Source organism: Nothobranchius furzeri, chromosome 11 (genome assembly GCF_043380555.1).
Source record: "Nothobranchius furzeri strain GRZ-AD chromosome 11, NfurGRZ-RIMD1, whole genome shotgun sequence".
Taxonomy (NCBI): Eukaryota; Metazoa; Chordata; class Actinopteri; order Cyprinodontiformes; family Nothobranchiidae; genus Nothobranchius; species Nothobranchius furzeri.
The window spans coordinates 56,475,458-56,495,665 of NC_091751.1; the positions used below are offsets into that span (position 1 = coordinate 56,475,458).

Genomic DNA, 20,208 nt, shown 5'->3' on the forward strand with positions numbered 1-20,208 from the left:
TGGCATCGTTTAACCATTTTACTTAACACATTCAAACCTTTCTTCCCTAATAATAATTATTTGAAATCAAGAGCTAAAATAACAAAGATGATTGTTTAATTGTTGTTTTTATGCTGAAATAAACATTCCAAATGTTAGTGATAGCGATTTACACACCTGCATCTCCTCTTCGATCCGCAGCCTCTCGTGACTAAGTTCCTCCTGATAGAACTGCACAATTTAAAAAAAGTAAATAAGAAAACTTTGGGTATAATCATCAGAAGTGGGGAAAAAATCTGTTTCATGACATTTTTATAAGTTATTATTCTTAGAAAAATAAACAATCCCTCACCTAATCTCACATGTTTTCATTGATATGATGGTTTGTGTTTATCTAGATTTTGGTGTGTGCAAACAGGCCTTGTATGTTCAAAAAGCTGTTTTAATAATTGCTTCATTAAACTGCTTCAGGTGCGTTTGTTTAAAAAAAACAAATCTTCCCAAAAGAGACATTGAGGTCCAGTCATCATAGGTGAATATTTTAGAAAAACATGAAAAAATTCAATTGAGACATTAACTAGGAAGATAGAAATAAAGACCCAAAATACCTCAACATCCTTGTCCTTCTGCAGGAGAGATGAAGACAGCTCCTGAACCTGTTCCTCCAGCTCTTCAACCCTGAGGGTGAGGGTTTTCTTCTCTCCACAGAGCTCTGAGACGAGAGCCTCCTTGGAGAGAAGCTCTTTAGTTAGGTCCTCTATTAGCCTGAAGGAAAACGGCAGGATTGATCTGATTAGTTTGGTGTTTTTGAAGATAAAACCTAAGTCATAGCTACGTGTTCTGCACCTGTCCTTGCTGCTGCTGGATGGGGACAGGATGTGCGGGGGGCTCTCGTCTTCAGGGACCTCCTCCATGGCGGTGTCTAAGGATGCAAGGGAGGCGTGGGAGTGAGATCCAGCAAGCGAGGCCATCCGCTCGGCCTCTCCGCGAGCTAACTGGGCCTCCTGTATAACATATAGGAGCTCATATGATTTCATGACAAAAGTGTGTGTGTGTGTGTGAATATCACATTGTGTGGAAATGCAGCAACAAACCTCCTGCAGGAGCTGGATCTTCGTCTCGAGCACCTGCTGCATGTGGTCAATTTCCTGCTGTCTCTCCTGACACCGTCTCTGCCGCTCTGCCTCATTGTCGCTGGTCAAGCTCTCTGCTGTTGTGCTGAAGAACAAAACCAAGATGCATCGCAGAGCTCAATTCAACTCAGATCAATATTTAATTGTTGTTTTTGTTTAGCTTTATTAAATAATAGTTGCATGTAATAAAAGTCTGAATGTTTTTGTCTGGTGTCAAGTTAACTGACAAATCTAAAAGTAATCCCTGAAACAGTTACTGTACCAGTCAATGTTAGAAGTTACATTTAGTTACTGTTCATGTGATCACACAAATGTCCGAGGCGTCAGTTTTAGGACCTGATGGAGACATCAGCGTGAGCCAAGAGAAAATCTGACGTCACCATGTGTTCATCTGCTGCTGCTGGACTCTGGTATGTTCTTATAGCTGAGATTATTTAGGGTCCCATCATCGTAGTGAAGGCTGTTATTCTTGTAGACGCGTGAAAGATCTGATGGATTATGAATCACTTCCTGTTTCAATCACGTGGATTCTACTTGTTTTGGGCATCAATTCCATGATTAATACATGCATGTGTTCAATGATCATAAACTCACTCCCAGCTCTTTCACACACTTTATGTGACATGTAACCGGCTCTCCTCACACCCTGGGGCTATAAAAGCATCGGTCTGCATCACTTAGTAAATAACAGCATCCCAGAATTATTGCTCCTAGAATGGCACATGCCTCTCTGTCGCCACAAAACCTGCTCCACATGCCATCTACACACATTTTTAACTCCGTCCGCCGCATGTAGCAGCTCAGATAACTGTGATATTTTCTACCAGTCTAGTCATGTAAATGTGTGTCTCCGGGACAAGTGTCCGTGGTGTTGACTGTTTAGTGATCTCTGTCGACTGTATGAGCTAGAATCAGACTGCTGACATATGGATGTGATGACATCATCCTAAATATGGAGCTGGAGTGAGACACTTTCTTCAGTTTATAGAGACACATGGTGTGTGACAAATAAGGATTTGTTGTTGAGGTCTATGTGGTTTTAGATGACAGTGCATGTGGTGTGTTCATGAACATTGAAAAAAATGGAACTGTAATCATCTGACAAACTGTAAATAAATCACAATTCCAGACACTCTGAAGATCTTTTATTTTGTTTAGATTTACGTGAAGCACTTTGTGATTCTATGTCTGTGAAAAGTGCTATATAAATAAGATTTACTTACTTACTTATAATTGTTTGATTTGAACACCCCCAAATTATTATAAATATAGTTAGCGTTAAAAAAATTATTCTCAAACTTTCTTTTAAAGTTTAGCTCAGGCCGGTTTATTAAAAATTAATGGAAGAAACTGGCATTGCGCCTACCTTTACACACAGCGGATTTGCCCTGTCACTCTGCAACAACTTCTTAATTAAACTCCAAGCTGGGACCTGTTTGCATGCTCTCCTCATGTGTGTGTGGGTTTTCTCCAAGAACTCTGATTGACCCAAAGTGTGCATCTGTATTAATGTGTCTTTGTGAAGCCCTGTCATAGGCTGGGGACCTGTCCAGCGTGTGTGTCAGATAAGGAGCACCAGCCTTTGTGGGGCCCTAAGCCTAAGCCTGTTTTTATTTTGGGGCTCATTCCATCAAGTCAAAATCAGATGATTGATCGTTCCTTGGCTACATTGTGTGTGTGTAAGATACCCACAATCAGTCACATAATTTGTAATTGGCTTTCATAAAAGTGTTACTATGGATGTTGATATTAACCTTACAGGAGTAGCAGTTAGTTAGTATTTTAAAATGTTGAGAGTTGAATGTGGTATATTAATTAAACTTACTATTTGAAAGTCAGCAGACAAGCACAGAATTTACACTAAACAAGTTAAATTTACTATCTTTTCTTCTGTCTCACACTGTGTTGGCACTCTTGGAGGCCCCCTGGTGGTGTGGGGCCCTAAGCGGTTGCTTAAATACACACTTAGTAGTTTTAGCATGCTTTAAGCACCACCTATAGACTCCATTATTAATTTACTGTTGTAAAACCGAAAGTGAAACTCTCTCCTCCCTCTGTGCTCATCTTTTTAACACCTTAATCCAGCAGCTGAAATGTCTCCTCAGCCTTCATAAGTGTCTACAGGAGCGGTTCATAACTAAATCAAACAAATGAGCTGTGTTCATGACCTAAAACATGCAGGAATCATGTGCTGGGAGCAGACCGCAGCGTTAGCATGTCAGCTCCACTTTCCTATTGGCTAACCGGTCCAGATACTCTGAAGCTGCAAGAGCGGTATTCTGGCCACAGAGGGCAGTGAGGTCTGAGTGACATTTCATTAACTCTGTAAAGGGCCATTTCAGCACATAATGGCTTAAAGAAGTTATTTTAAAATATGAAAAAGTTGCACAGGATGCGTTTCACTTGTGTAAGTCTAGGGCCGGCTCTGGGGAGCACCAAAACATATATTTGTAACAAGTCTGGATTCATATGTGAGAACTCACAGGGCTTTGTCCAGAAGTTCCTGTTTCTCCTGGAGCTCCTTCTTCAAGCTCTCTACTTCCACTTTCAGCTCGATGTTCTGCAACAGAAGAAAAGGAGCCGGAAAAGATCCATTAATCGATGCAGAGTGATCACACAACCACTAGTCAGAGGAGCAACAACATGTTGGGAAACACACACAAACATTTGAATGTCATCTACAGCGTCAGTGATAAAGGCTTGAGAGTATTTTTCCCCAAAGGTAGCTAAAGAAAAATTACAAAATAAATCTCCATGCGTTGCTTAAATAACATTAATGTTTGTCTCTTTCCTCTACACAGTAATCTCTGTGCAGTGTGAAATGGGGCCTGGTGGGTGTTGCGTGTCATCAGTACAGGACATCTGACCGACAGTCATGGCTTTTAAATTTAGAGCTGCAGAATGCAGAGCAGCTCTGCTACTCACACAGAGGAGCCAAATCCTGAACTCTGCAGTTTGTTTACCTGCTGGAGTCCACAGAGGGCATCTGAGGGGCAATTACCGCTCTTACAGGGGACAGCGGGTTTCAGCCGAGGCTCATTCTTTCCATCCTGCCCTCTGACAAGCAGAAGAGGACCATGTGTTTATCTGTGTTTATGTGTTGGGAGTCAGATCAGACGCTGATCAGTGTTACTGTTTCAGTAACAGGGATTGTGTGCTTCTTTATTCATGATGTTCAGAAAGAGCAGCAATAACTACGCATGTAACAGCTCAAAACACTGAAATAAACACACCAACGGGACAATAAGTACAGCACATGCTGCAGGCTGGGACATAGACTTTCATCCTGCACAGACACACGCTTGAACAAAAATGATGGATGATAGATGGATTTTCATTTAATTAGCTAAAGTAAAGCATTTAACTCCTCTGCCACTGTCACATTCTTGTGTTGTTTTTCCACATAAGCAGTACTGATCGGGCTACCGGTGCTACATGTGTGCCCAGTTCATTTATTGTTTTATTAAGTCCTGAGAAATGCATGATTATATAATCAGAAAAAATATTCATCCTTTATCTCACCTTGTAATTTGAATGTTTTGAAGAGCTTTTTCATTTACATTTTGGGGCACACATTGGGATTTTGAAGCAGAAATACCGTAAATCCTCTAATATTGGGTCTCCTACATTCTCGCTACCAGCGCAGGGTAAATAAAGGCCGGTCTCTAATAGTGGCTGGCTTTACAGCACAAACCTAACCGCCGGCACAAACCCAGCCACAGTTTTGATAACTTTAAAGTACTATTGATCTTAAAATATTTTAAGAAATAGCATACCTACCCACTGTTAATGAACAAGATTCTCACAAAACACGACGGCAAGTCTGATCATGTATAAATAATACAGTCACTTCCGGCTTCCTGTTCTTAAGTCCCACGTGATGTTGTGACTATCGCACAACTTTCATAAGCGCTCAGTGGCGTGGCGTGTCATGTGTGACCACTTGACTTCTCAAAATCGGCATGTTTGCTACATTTGTTACCATACTGGGATTTAGCCTGAAACAAAGGTGTTTGTTGTATATGTTCTATATGCATACGTATATACAATGTCAACAGTTTATTTATTTATTCTTTATTTAACCAGGAAGATCCTATTGCGAATAAAAACCTCATTTTCAAGGGAGTCCTGGCCAAGAGGCAGCAAAAGTTACGGACATGTTGTGTACGAAATTACAGAAGGCAGTTACAACACAGGGAATCCGTCTCAAGGGTTCTTAGTCTGGTTTTTAATGTATTCAAGGAGATAAACTCGGTTAATTTCCAGTTTTCCTGCAGCCTGTTTCATGCAGAGGGAGCAGAGTGAACTGTATATTTTCAATAAACGAACCTAGTCTTTTATAGGTTCAAATAGAAACAAAACTTTGTTTTTATTCATTCTACTGGTAGTTTATTTTGCTCAAATTGAATTTGAGGCCTGCCTCCAATTCTGGCCTCATTCCAATAAAGGCATGAACCAGGAAGGTTAAATAAACAGGCCCGGGCCTTGAGTAAATAAGGCCCAGGTATGTATTTGAGGATTTACGGTAACCAGGAAAATATGCAAAAGTACAAAAAATTTTGCTGTCACTGTTTTAAAGTGACAATCTTTATATAAGCTAAATGAAAAATAATAGTTTCAACATACCAAAAGTTAAGGATTTTAAATCTTTGCATAAATCTTATAACGAAATACACATTCTGCAAAACTGAAAATAACAGAGTTGTCGCAGTGCTCTGGTAATAAATTATGTAACACAGATGTGAGAGTGAATTGTACTGCTGGTTGTGTGTCAACAAATAACAGATAAGCCCTTGTGTCAAAACCAGGTGTAAAAATAGAAACTCGTCTTCGTCCAGCAGCTACTCTGACTCACGTTTGCCTGTTGGTCCTCAGCAACAGCTCCACTTTTAACCTGGATACACACCTGATTCGCTCATCTTCTGCTGGCGGATCAGTGAGGATTTATTCAGAATACAATAAACTTGATTTCAATCAATCAATCAATCAATCAATCAAAGCTTTATTTATAAAGCGCCTTCCGCAACCCTGTCAGGAAGCCCAAGGCTCTGAACATGGGCTCACATCAGTTCACATAAGAAAAAAAAAAGCTTTCAGAAATCTATAATGTGTTTCCATGAGGGGTTGCAGGATTGCTGGTGCCTATCTCCAACAACCTTCGGGCAAACAGGTGTGGTACACCCTGGACAGGGTGCCAGTCCATCGCAGAGCAACACAGAGACACACAAACAACCACACACTCCCTGAAGACAATTTAGAGGGACGAGTCAATCAGCCAGTCATATTTTTGGACTGTGGGAGGATGCCGGAGAACCTGGACAGGACCCACACATGCACAGGAAGAACATGCGAACTCCATGCAGAAAAGACCCCAGGCCAGGATTCAAACCCAGGACCTTTTTACTGCAAGGCAACAGCACTAACCACTGTTCCACTGTGCAGAAAGTTTTTCACATTGTATGCTAAAATCATAAATGACCTGAGCTGCGGTAAGAGGAGAAGAGAAACCTAACAAGTCCGGTTCTGACGTTTGGACCACGTCCTGTGGAAACTCATCAGGATACGTTTGATAAATAAACTTGAAACCTATTCTAAAAATAGATATTCTCCATCTCTTAGTGAGATCTCCATGTACCCTGGACGCACACAGCAGCTATGTACAGTATTACACTGAAATGCTTCAGGGAGGGGATCATAACTCACCCACCTCGCTGTCAAATAAGCTGCTGAGGTCAGGAAAACACTTTGGAAACGAGATTTTGTTTCCAATAAAGGATGATTATCCTGATTAGCTCTCAGTCACACACAGGGAGAGACTGTAAGACTCAGAGATTAAACATTAGCTGCATTTCAAACTGACATGGATCAGCTTACTCAATCACTGCTGCAGCGAGAGAGGAAGATGAAGACTCTAGTCTTGTTTGGATGGATCGTGTAGCCTTTTGGTTTCCTCATATCAAAGAGCTGCTGGTAATCAGAAAGGATTTAGAAAATCAATAGGATAAAAAAGACCCAGTTGTAAATGTTGCTCTTAAACTTCATCAGTCAGACAACAGCTGAACTGGGTCACCTTGTAAATGTATGTTTTACAAACACAGAGAGAGAGACACATAAGGGTACCACACAGGTAAACATATAAACTAAAAAATAAAGGCATTGACTCTTTTGTGTTTTTTGTTATTTCATCTAGTCCTAAAACCAAACATAAATCACAAACTATAATCTAACTCAACCAATAAGAGCATCAAATTAAATGTATCAGTGAAGTTGATTTTTATTCCATAATCATTTTAAGAAAAAGTTAAAAAAGAGAACAATAACTTTCATGGTGAAACGGTGATGCATGGCCCTTGTTCAGCCTTTTAGAGCAACAGTTTGCAACAAAGATATTTCAAAACAAGACACAACACAAGGCCCCATTTAGATAACCAGCAGAATTTGTTGAACCCTCGCTGTGACAAAATCCAAGGTCTGATAACCTCATTGGTCAGTGTCACTTAATGGTCAGTGTTCTTTCATTTAAACACAACGGAATTACGGTTTGTCTTCTTCTAGACAAAAAAAGTAAAGTGATGAAAGCAAACATCTCAAAAAAAGCAGGTATACATGTAAGAGTCACATTCTGATTAATATTTGTAATTTCACCCAAGAGGGCATTTAATTACTACTTTCAAAGATTTCTGTTGTTTTACAAAATGCATCTTTTATAAGGAAATGTTCTTGAAAATTAACAGAAAACAATATAAGGTCAGAAGACTTTAGGAGGGGGTTTACCTTAAAAAAGTTAGTCATTTTGTCAAAAATTATCTTGTACATGCAAATCAATCAACCAAATCCAAACAAGCAAACAGCCATAAAACCAACCAATCAACAAGGCAAGCAAACAACATATCAACCCCAACCAACCAGCCAATCAACAAAGCAAGCAGGCAACCAACCCCAACCAACCAACGTCAACCAATCATCCAATCAACCAATAAACAAAGCAAGCAACCAACCAACCAAATACAAGTTTAAAATAAAACATGTAAATATATTTTTCTTATTTTAATGAGCTACTACTGATTGATAATGAAAATTTGGATTTTAAATTTTCCAAATTTTTCTTTTCTGATTACATTTTTCTCAGATGCACTGATTCTGGTTTTAAGAAAACATGCATATTTCTGGTTATAATACCTGCTAGTGCCAATTTTGGCTAATTCTGATTCATATCAGAAAGCTTTAATCAATCAAATTTCTGTTTATGATTAACTGATCACCAGTGATCATTACTTACTTTCTATACTTCCAATAACATTTCAGAACTCTATTTTCCCCAAAGTCTGCTGACTTGACTGCAAAGAGCTTGTTTATTTAAACCTGAATGTTTCATTAACATAATCAATCATCAATCACTCATTAAAAAAATGTCACCATGTTTACGCTCAAAGCTTAAGGTGTCATAATAAACCCATCAACCCTGCATTTTGGTGCATTTTAGGTATATATTTAAATTTTAAATTCAATACATTTGATATATTTGAATGAGTCACCAAACCGCAATTAAATAACCAAGATGGGGCAGCATGTTTTACACAACAGACATATGAATGGTCATATCACTGCACCCAGACCAGTGTGACAGCTCAGTTAACAGAAGAGGTTACTCAATAAATACCACTAGATGAAAATCACTGATAAAATCAAGTCTTAGTGAGAATCAGCTGATGATGAAAACGACTGTCCCTACTCACCGTACGGTAGACATCTTCACTGCTCTCCTCGTACTTCTGCTGAATTCTCTCCTCCAGGAAGTAGATGCGGAGCTTGAGGCTGAAGTTCTCCTTCTTCAGGTCATTCAGGTGCTGTGATAAAGTACGGTAACCGTTAGACATGACCGTCACAGAGCACCAACACTTCCTAACATGTCCGTTATAGATCAGAAACAAACAGTCGTCCTGGACTGCTCCTGATCACGAGGATGGACACCCAGTCCATCTTAAAGGACATAGAAGATCAGAGCTCGTCCTAGAGTCCAGAAACCATCCGCTACCTCCTCCATGAGTGCATTCTGTCATAAGATAATACTAGCAAAGTGGGGACCACACACAAGCACAAACTAACACCTAACACACTCATACAGTCAGACACACAGTTTGTGGTGCAGAGAGCTACTCTGCAGCCTCGCTGTCACAGATGCAGCTATGGCAGCTCCATGGTGTTGTGTGGTCTGCCTGCAGATGGGACAGGAGCTTATTTTACCAGAGGAGACATCCATGGAATCCCAGACTGCCAGGGGAGATGGGTGGGAAGAGGAGACGGGGAAAGGAGGAGGAACAGGGGGAGGGAAAGGGCTTACTGGCACTTGTGACACAGTAAGAAGGGAAACCTTATCCCTCTGCAAAAATGAGCTGAGACAAACCATCGAGGATTTGACAAGATAATTTGGTTCCTTTTGTTTTAGCTCTTTACTTTCAAATGCACTGAAAATAAAACACGATGTTAAATAATTGTGAAGACAGATTCCTTTTAGTTCAACAGATGCTCTAATCTCTGCTGATCAACGTATCTGTTTAGGCTACATGCTGTTCATCAGGAGGTCAGTTATCTGAATCCCATACATCTCCAAATGATAACCAGCAGGTGTGTTTGTCTGATGTAGTTTGTGGCTGCCAAAAGAGACGATAAAAGCAAACCAACCTTGTCATGGTTCAGTGACAGTAATTCAGTCCTGTTTCAGGGCAAATACTGGTCCTACAGGTCATAATGGCTTAGAAACATTTACAAATGACTGTGATTCTTCTCTGATGTCTTTTGGACGTGTTTACTTATGCAGTCAGAAGCTGGTTTTTGTTTGTTTGTTTTTTAAATGCTCATTATCAAGAGTCGAAAAATCTGCAAGCTGAAACTGGAAATTTCAGGAACCATCAGGATGACAATTCCAAAGTAAAACATTGGCTAAAAACTGACACCTCGTTCAGTCCAAAGTCAGAATCACCAAAACAAGCTGATGCATTTTAATTGTCACTTCTTCTTTTTTCAAATAAAGCTTGTTTATTTTTTATGTCTTCTCACGCCAGTTCACAGCAGAAGTCGTCTTGCTATGTAAAACTAAACAAATCCTTTTCATTTCTGTCCAAGTGTTAGCAGTAAGGTCAGTAAATGCTTCTGCATAACTTTTGAATGACACCTGAGCAGCTTGTTGCACATAAGTAAATGGTAATTTATTAAATCAATGGGCTTATTTCAGAGTAAAAATATTAGAAGATAAATGTTTCTGTAGCAGAAATCACCCTGAAGAAAAGCAAACCAGCACCATAAGTGAGAGAACTGAGAGCTCTGAGTCACATTATCAGAAGTGTCCTGATTCACAAAGGGTGGTGAGCCCTAAATCTCCCCCAGACCAATCCCACAACTGAAAGTAGAATAAAAATTAAACAAAGGATTTCAAATTGTTTTCCTCTTTCCCATTAAATAAGCAATTTACATTAAATTCCATAATAAAGAGAAAAAACTGTTTAAAGGCACAGAGATTAGCTTCTAGACAACTTTAGCTATTACATCATGTAAATGGAGTACAGTCACCCCATCTCTCCGATAAACACAAGCAGCAGCCAGGCTGTAAACATGTGCTTGTGAAGGTGAAACATCTGAGGACTGCAGCATGTGTGTCGGGGGTCTCTGTTTGTGACCCTTCTGCTGCAGCTGTTTGGGCTTGTTCTGTTTGTCTAAATGTCTGCAGCTTTAAAGGTTTCCAGAAGCTTCACATTCTGACACAAAAACTATTATGTCTGAGTTCTACACTGAAGCTAGAGCCAACTATAAAACACATTCACACCTAAAGCTCATCAAACATCTGACTATTAGCTGAATTCTTCATCAACAGATAATGAGAATGAGTTTCTATGCATCTAGCATGCATTGCACAATCATTTAGTCCATAACTGTACTGTTGTGACTTTTAACACACTAACTGAAGTCTCTAGGGTTTTTCATCATTTCTCTGATGATTGCAGAATTTGGCCTCGGGGTGAACTTGTTTCCTCTTCAGGGAAGACTGGTGGCAGTTTTGAAAACTTTACATTTGTGCATATTCTTTCTTGTTGCATAATTATCTATTCCATGCAGTTTGTAAATGATCCATAACATCTTACATGGTGACTGGTAGAAGATTCCATTCCTGCTCACATAGTGTTACAAAGTTCCTTACCGGCAAACTCCCACTTTTCTGGTCCTGCTCTCACCGGTGATCAGGTACATTTAAGAAACGCCTAGCTGCTCCGTTTATTCCATTAAAGGTGCAGTATGTAAGAATACCATCATGTGGTCAAATGTGGTTACTGCAGTCCATATTTTTAAGCAAAAACATTACTTTCTCACTCTCATTCTGTGAGTTTTGCAGCTGTTGCTATAGATCAACACCAGAAGATTTTAAATAACAAGCAAAGACGAGTCATAGTAAGTTCATATCTGGTGCTTGCACTTTGGGTGTTTCACAGTAGGGAGCACTTACTACACTTATTACGGTAGTTTGTCTCCAGAATTACAGGAAAAGTGTTTTTTTTTTTGCCATCTTGCTTCTTGCTGTTGACTTGCTGTTATAGTTCTGAGCAACTCATTAAAGGAAGTAAAATGCCACCATTGACTCGTTATTCACTTCACAGACATTTCACTGTAAACTGGAGCGACCCAGAAGTTATTTCTTGAACCTCTGGGAAGCCACTGTATCTTTTTGTTTTACAGTTGTCGGTAAATGAAAAAGTAGCTTGAGATATTTTTAGAGCCAACGATTTCCTTTGAATTCATCATTAGCATTGTTAGCTCAACTTTAGCCTTCCTTGCCTGACATTAGAGTTAAAAATAAAGGTGCCGTGGATTCTTAGGGGTACAAAAACATCTGGGTTGCTCTAGTTTTCTGGCTTCAGTTAATTTAATAACTCTGGAGCTTGTTGTCTGCCTGTGCCCAATTTTACATTTCGCCACTGCTGCGTCAGCTCAGCACAGACTCAACGACCTCTCAAATTTACAGAATGTAAACAGCAATTATGTCCCCCTTTTGTTTTTCTTTTCAAAGAAGAAAAATTGACAACCCCTCAGCCAGTGAAACCTTCTTTCCAACATAAATGAGACATTTGACTGTTTATTTCACAGTAGAATTCTTACAAATTGCTCATTTAAATAAAATAAATTATACTACTGTCATTACTGAGAAACAGAAAAGTTTGTTGAGCTAACTGGCAAGTTCATGAGTGAGACCAAATGTTCTGCATATTCTGAAGACATCATGAGGAGAATGCTGGAGAAGTGAGGTGTAAATTGCCTGTTGCACTTTAAATAGTAACTAAACCCCAAAATAACTTATTTTTGCTAATTAACTGAATAATTGGGTCTTTTCAAATACAATCTTTCTGTTTTTGTGCATTTTTGACATGTTTGTGTAGACTTGATTAAATCTAGAATCTAGGTCTAAAAACGCCTTAGTGCTGCCCCCTGTGGCAGAACAGCAGCTACTGCATTTTAAATTTGTGATTGACTGGGGCTGGAACAATTTCAAGTCATCGGTACAGTCTCCTCTCACACCCTCTCCCTCCCAGGATGGAAATTCCCCACACTTGGTCATGCCGCTCTGTGCCTCCTGGCAACGCCCACTAGGGGTGGAGTTACATTTTCTGATGGTGTGCAGTCCCTCTTTAAAGCTGGAGCTAGTAGACCTTTTTCACACTTCCTGGGTTTTTAACCGGAAACACGTCAGCGGCAGAGAAAACAAAGTTATTGCAGCGTTGCTCTGAAACAGCCCTACCCCCATTTCCATTGGTTTCCAACATCTATCATTGCAAGACAAAATTTTCTAAGGACGATCAAGCATGAGGAGGGGCTCAATTTTGTAAATTCATGGGGAAGTACATGTCTGCAGCAGACACTTCACAGCTAAGAATTACGTGCTAGGTGTTAGCCATTTTAACTCTGTAGCGGTAGCGGTACCATCACTATTCTCCTGGAATTACTTCACTCCAGGAGTCTACATGTTCGGTATCACAAACGGCAGCTTGTGCAGCACAGGAATCGGGGAGCCAGGATCCAGAGAGGGCAAAGAAAGCGACAAGGCTGGATCACGATGCTATGTCAGCCCCTGTTAGCCCACGCAGATAAGTTGTACAAAGCGAACAGTGCTAAAATTTAAGCTCTTGCTTGTGTTCATGACAAGTAAACGGTGGGGAAATCATAGTTGGCTTTGAACTGCCATCCATGCAAAATACAATTAGGGTGATGCCGCGTTAACAGTTTATTGTTAAAACAATATAATTTTCACATTAGACAGATGTTTATCACAGCTGTACAATATAATTATCATACATTTTGTTATATATTCAATATTAAAGATGTGCATGTTGTTAGAACATTATTATTTCAAAGTTAATGTTTTTATTGTAATAACAACAAATTGATAATGTTAAAACAATAAGATTATCATGTTACAATGTAATATTGCTGTAATTTCTTTATTTTTCATAGGTGGCAGCTCTGAATTCCAGTATCATATTGCTGTTCCTTCCATGGTCTTCAGTGTCTACTTTTAATTCTATATTGGGCAAATATAGAAGGCTTGTAGTGTGGAAACAATCCATGCTGACTAAAATCTGAACTACATACTGGTTTCTGTAAAAAAGGTCCATAGAACTGCATTAGAGCTTCAAACTATCTTTGAACGGTGCTCCTACTTCTAATTTCAGTCACAAACCATTTTAGAGGACCTGTAACAATGCATTGGTGAAATAGCCAGTAGTAGAGCACCTAAACTGGGCCATGCAGCACCCAGAGGCAGATTGAAATAGCAGGAGGATTCTGGGTATTTTCCATCCAGTTTCATCGGCTGCAAGTAAAATCATCAGTTCTCCACTTGGTTTGGATTTGAAATTTCTGGCTAAAATCTGCTTTTTTTTCTCCCAACTTTCTTTCTTTCCAGCAAACATACGTGGTGGCACCGTGGCGCCCTTTTACATTTTAAACACCAGATAAAATTTTAAGAACTAGTTCAGTTCACCATGGCAGCAACTCATCAAATATAAAATAACTCACCTGTTCAAACTGCTTGAGAGTGTGAAGCTGAAGAGGAGGAGAGTTGTCTGCTTCATCGCCACACAGATCTAAGCATGAGAAAGCAGAAGGTTGTAAAAAAACACACACACAACATATGGGAAGATTTATGTTTTTATTAAATCCTGATAAAAACGAAAGCTACCTGTCATGTGACCTGTGGTCTGGGACAAAGAATCCTCTCCCGCAACACTGCCAGATATAAAACACAATATAAAATCAGCAAAAAATGAAAAGTAAACACGAAAACATGAGAAATAACTCTATAACATTTACACTATTTTACACTCTAACATGTACCAGTTTGTGAGCATTAGCTTCTGATGAAAGAACTTCTCTAAACTAAAACAGCAGGATCTCATTTGCAACTCTGAGTCTTGGTGGGGGAGATAGGAGGTGATGGGGGAGACACTATGGGGTCAGAGTTCAAATAAACCTCAAAACCTGCTGCTAAGCAACCTAAAGGGTGGGGGTGATTTAATTATATCAGGAGAGAACAGCACTTTGAAAAAAAGGTGCAAAAGATAATGAAATCAAAATAAAACTGTTGATTCAAAGAAAAAGTGTGGGAAAGTGTTCGGCTCCTCACAGGTGTCTTTTGTCTTTGCCTGACAACAAAGATAACCTGTGCAAATGTGGTTCCCAAGTGAGGATTTAATCTGACTGTGATTACTCACATTGTTAGAAAAGATTAGTTGTGTTTCAAAACCTCACTCAAGCCTGATTATGGTCTGTAAGTCACTTCAAAAAACTAACTCTGCATTTCAGAAAAAAAGGCATCATACAACGAGGAAGAGCTTTTCCTTTAAAAAAAAAAGGGGGGGGGCACAAATCTAAATGTCAAGCTCATTTAAAAATAAAATTATCATAACACTTATTTCAGTATTAACTAGTATGAATGGATCAAAACAGCCTAAAGAAATAGTGGGGGGAGATGCCCTCTGCTGCCATTAAAATTATGTTAATGTCATAAAAACAGGCAAACATGGTGGTGGTGGTGCGATGGTCCAGGTCTGCTTTGCTGCTTCAGGTCCTGGACCACTTGCTGTAATTAATGGAACCGTGAATTTGCCTCTCCAACAGAAAATAAAGGAGAATGTCTGACCTTTGATCTCAAACAAACAAATCATGCTGGAAAACTCCTTTGTAGCTATCTGGTTCGATACAACCACTCACTGCAATTGATGACTGAATTTGTCAATTGTAATGTTTTACAGGGTGGGCTTGGGAGCGAGCTTGTGCACCTTGAGAGTAAACACTCCGGCTCTAAAGTTGATCTTCACCTATGTGTGTCACACGTCACGTGATCATGAAGCAGATAATCCATGAATTAGGAGATGATTTTGGGACGCTGCTATGAAAAAAGATAGGCATAAACTGGAAAAGCTTCTGCAGCTCCCACTTCGACAATGGATTGTGAAAGAACGGAAGAAGCTAGAAACACGCTGATTCTGATGTAGGAAGCAAGTCTACTCTTTCTTTTGGTAGTTTTGGTGCTAACATGGTCATAGAGCACAATACCCTGTGACTCTTCAAGAAACAGTAAAAAAGCTCAGAAATGCTGGCAGTCAGGGGCTTTATGATCAGAAAATAGCTGGTAGTCACATGAAGCTTTGGCTTAGAGACCAGGCTTACAGCAACACGACTCTACCACTGACTGTTTGCTTTGCAGCGTTGATGTTTCCGTGTTGATGATCTTCACAAACAACACCAGCCTGGAGGAGTTCTGCTGTGTGGTAGAGTTGCTAATGCTAATGATTAGCTTCTACGTTCTCTGCTGTTGTTGCTTGGACAATAAAACAAAAACTGCTTTCGCGCGTTGTGAGTCAGGATGGGTGAGTCCATGAATCTGAAGTGACAGTGTGGCATAGATCTGTCAGGCTTTTCCTAACCAATCTGTCAATTTTCTATAAGAAACTAATGCAGGAAATAGGGTTAGAATACTATTTTCACATTCAGCCTGCATGAAAAACTCAGAGTCACTACTGATCATTCTCAAAAATGGTTTCTCAGTTATTGCTGCAAATGAAATCTTTACGGGAGCAAATACCAGTGTCGACGTCCTGAAGACCATCAGAGCTCCACATTCAAGTGATTTGATGCAGCTGCTGCTGGGTCATGAAATGTAAAGACAGTTGCTGCGTGCCAAAGATTTAAAAGTTCACCAGGCGAGTAAAGTAGTCAGAACATTACTGAGATCTTCACAGCTGTTAATGCTAACATAGGAGAGAGGAGTATAAAAACTGATAAATCAGAGGTTATTATTTGCAAACATTTATTTATTATGAATAAAATGATTTTGGTGCTTTCTCTTTTAGAATTAGTCATTAAGGCAAAACAATTTAAACAGCATCATCATCCATTCACACCCAAATTTATGTTCAGCTAGGTCAGATCCAGCCTCAGAATCCAGATTTTAGCCACATTTAAACGCCTTTAGGCTAAATAGACTCAATATCACAACAGAGCATGTCCCCACACAGTCCTGTTATCAATGACAAAAGCATTTTTTATAGTCCGATCTATAAATCATGCTGCAAAGCTACAGCCACACAGGGCAGAAAATGGCCTGCAGATGAGCTGAATCAAATATGGCTGAGAAGAAATGAAACCACTTGAATGTTAAAGAAACATCCCCTGAGCGAGTGTAATGGGTCAGTTTTTGGTTAAATAAAAGAAAATGACCAATGAGCGCGTCGGCTGCGGTGTTCCCCTGCACACGCACACGCACACGCAGACCATACATCCTTGCTCCAACTCACCTCTCTGTTTCTCTCCAGATTTGCTCTGGTGAGGATGAGCTCCAATCCATAAAGGCTGCTCCTTCAGAACACCGACATCCATCCCATAATGCTTCTAGCCCGTCGGTCCATTTCTAGTGAATCACCGAAACAGACTGCAGTCACACTGGGGCATGCTATCTGCAGCCGTGGTGGTTCCGCAAAGCACGCTCAGCGAGCTTGTTAGGAAGGGCGTGTGCGTGTGCGTGTGTGTGTGTGTGTGTGTGTGTGCGCGCGCGCGTGTGTGTGTGTGTGCGAGAGAGAGGGAGAGAGAGAGAGAGAGAGAGAGAGAGAGAGAGAGAGAGAGAGAGAGAGAGAGAGAGAGAGAGAGAGAGAGAGAGAGCCCACACACTACAAAGCAGAGCCCCTGCTGTTCAAACAAGGACATCTCGGGTCTAACATAAATTAGGTCATTACATCAATTTTCCACAAAAAAATCCAAAACCTCAAACTGCATTGAAGTAAATTTCTGAGATTATTAATAAATATTATTTTATCTTTTCTCTGACTTACTGCATCGACTTCTGCAGCATTCTTTTTTTAGCTGAACCAGCTACCATTAATATTAAATGTTTCGGATGAATTCTTTTTATTGCAAATGCTTTTTGTGAGAAACAATACATCCCAAACCAGTTTAAATTAAATATTTTGTAACTGCTGTTTTCCTTGTTTGTCTCCGTCCTTTGTTTTTAATGTGTGGTTTTGTGTAATTCCCAGTATCGCCTTCATGCTGCCTTCCTGGACCAGATCACTCTTGCAAAAGAGATTTGACATCTGAATGAGCCTCACACCTACCCTAGAAACCTAGACAGACAGCAGCAATAGTAAAATGATTTTGCTTTGCATGTTGGTCTAGCCACGCTTCATTGGAGCCTATAGAGACCCCAACCAGATGGCCAGATCCCCCTCCTAGCCTCCAGCCCCGGGAAGCCAAGTGACAACAGAGGTGTGCTAAGACCCCTAATCTCCCTCTGCCTGCTCCAATATAGTGTTAGTGCGTGTTGATGAGGTGCATTCCATGGCTGTAGTGAGCAGGCAGTGCGGGCATCGTCTGGCCTACACCAGCTGATGCCACCACACCACCCCGCTTGCACCCACAGCCCTCAGTGTCTAAGTGTAGTTTAAAATTGGAAGTGGGCACCAACACTTGAGATGAGGCTGAAAAATCCCCCTGCCAAATGCCATTGAATGTGCTCACTCCCAAGGCCCTAAGTGTGTGTTTGCGTGGAATGTTGTTGGTGGAATTGTATAAGGTGCAAATAAAATTGGGGGGCAGGTTGCCACAGGAATGCAGAAATGGGGTCCATACCCGCACCCCCTGACTTGTCCGCCCCCCAAGGTCCAAGGCCCAAGGTGCATGTTTGTGTGATGATGAGAGGGAGCAGGAGGAGAAAATTAAGTGGGGAAGGGGAGGAATGGCTGGTTGGCCTAAGCCCTCCAGGGAGTCCGCTCCCCCACTGGCCCCAATAGGCACCTCTGTTGCCAAAATGCCACCCAGGTCATGGAGACCCCAGCCTATCTTGCCAGGGCCCAAAGCAGCAGCATTGCAGAGCCTCATGGAGTCCGAGGGCACCAACCCAGCCCCACCTCAGCAGAATATCTACTGCCATCCCTGCATTTGCACAACTTCCAGAATATATGACATAGGACATCCAGGTAAGGTTGGGTCCTCCCCCTCCTGGACATCCCCCTCCTCTGTGATGGGACAGCAGAGGAGCCAAGGTCTACCTGAGGCCCCTGAGAAAGGGCCAGGCACTGCCGCATGTTCCCGCCTTCTCCCCAGCAGTATACATGTCAGGACCCGACCCCCAAGACTCCACCCAGTTCCCCACACCCCGAGCCCCCACCCCCGCACCCAGACCTGCTCAGGGGCAATGCAGCTGCCAGGCAGCGACCCATGGCCACCGCCAAGACCCCCAAGGGGCCCTACTCACAACCGCCAGAAGTCCACCCCCCGAGGCAACCCAAGCCTCTCCAGAGTGGGGCAGCAGCCCACCAGTCCCAGACACCCCCAGTGAACCCACCTCCAGATAATCCAAATGTCCGGATACTCCAAACTCAGACCCTCCACCCCATCACCCACATCATCCTGCAGGACAATATCAATGATACCCCATCATCACTATGTGATGGAACCAATTGAAGGAGCCCAGAGAGACTGATTTGAAGTGGAAGCAGAGGCTGTATCAAGTGTAATGTGATCTAACAAAACCCACCTCTTCACAAAGGCTTTTACCACATAGTTTTAATACATTGTTTGAAATCAATCAATCAATCAATCAATCAATCAATCAATCAATCAATCAATCAAAACTTTATTAATCCCAGAGGGAAATTAGAGTTTCGGTACACACAATTCAGAGATCAGACATACAGTACATGGGCAAGACACATGACAAGAATTGGGGACTGTGGTCCTTCGCCACATGAGTCGCGCTACCTTAATACTTAGTACGGGGGGGGGGGGGGGGGGGGGGGTCCTGTTTCCGCAGCGGGAGCAGACCTGTATGGCGCTCAGCCATCTGTAGCCACAGGTGGGAGGGAGATCTTGGGAGGAGCGCAGAGCACATTGATTCCTGCAGGCTGATGACCTTGCTAGGCAGAAGTCCCCAATCCGAAGGCGCGGGGGGGGGGGGGGGGGGGGGGGGGTTCACAGCATCTGTCTGCATTCCTTCCTTCGTGGGGGTTGTTGTTAGCAGCTTGAAGGCTGCCTTGGCGTCAGATTTGGATAACAAGACTTTGTTTGGGTCAGGCAGAGATAATTTTCCTCTCTGCCTTCAGTCTGTAACCGATTATTCAAGTCCTCCAGTGAAGCCAATTTAGGGTTTAAACATCTCCACGCCGTCCGGTGACCCTTTTCGAGATGACATCCATTTTGCGCACTGATACCGGTAACGCAGCTAGGACATTGTCCAGCTTACGGTTCACCTCGAGTAACGTCCCAGTCTGTGAGGCATCCGCTCAGGCGGTGCTTTCCGTGGGTGCGGGTCGCCCTCCAATCGCTCCCGTCTTCCCAAATTTCCAGAAAACCAGATATCCTCCCACTCCAATCAGAAGAAATCCAGTGATCATCAGGCCAAATATCCACATATCTTCGACATTCTCAATGGACAACTGAGAGAGGCATACGATCCTCCATACTTTCCAGGAATTGAGCGCATATCCCGCTGCGTGTGTCCCTTGAGGGCAAGTGGGAGCCCCTTCCTCCGTTCTCATCGTAGAAAAAATCTTATCAATCA

The 20,208-nt window shown here is 41.5% G+C and overlaps 1 protein-coding gene across 2 annotated transcripts in view; it reads right to left on the minus strand.

Annotated features, from left to right (window-relative positions):
• Positions 1-17,146, minus strand: part of wu:fj49a02 (myomegalin) — a 36,578-nt gene extending 19,432 nt beyond the window's left edge. Inside the window, exons 1-10 of one of the 2 annotated variants that reach the window (XM_015957132.3) lie at positions 16,952-16,973; positions 14,335-14,381; positions 14,172-14,239; positions 8,849-8,959; positions 4,076-4,169; positions 3,596-3,672; positions 1,074-1,197; positions 826-983; positions 588-744; positions 157-210 (exon numbers count right to left, since the gene is read on the minus strand). In XM_015957132.3, the coding sequence (XP_015812618.3) occupies positions 157-210; positions 588-744; positions 826-983; positions 1,074-1,197; positions 3,596-3,672; positions 4,076-4,169; positions 8,849-8,862 (678 nt within the window). In that variant the 5' untranslated portion in view covers positions 8,863-8,959; positions 14,172-14,239; positions 14,335-14,381; positions 16,952-16,973. Of the gene's footprint in view, positions 1-156; positions 211-587; positions 745-825; positions 984-1,073; positions 1,198-3,595; positions 3,673-4,075; positions 4,170-8,848; positions 8,960-14,171; positions 14,240-14,334; positions 14,382-16,951 lie in introns of both variants that reach the window. The other variant, XM_054739423.2, reaches the window with a different exon arrangement.
• Between the last annotated feature and the right edge of the window lie 3,062 nt (positions 17,147-20,208).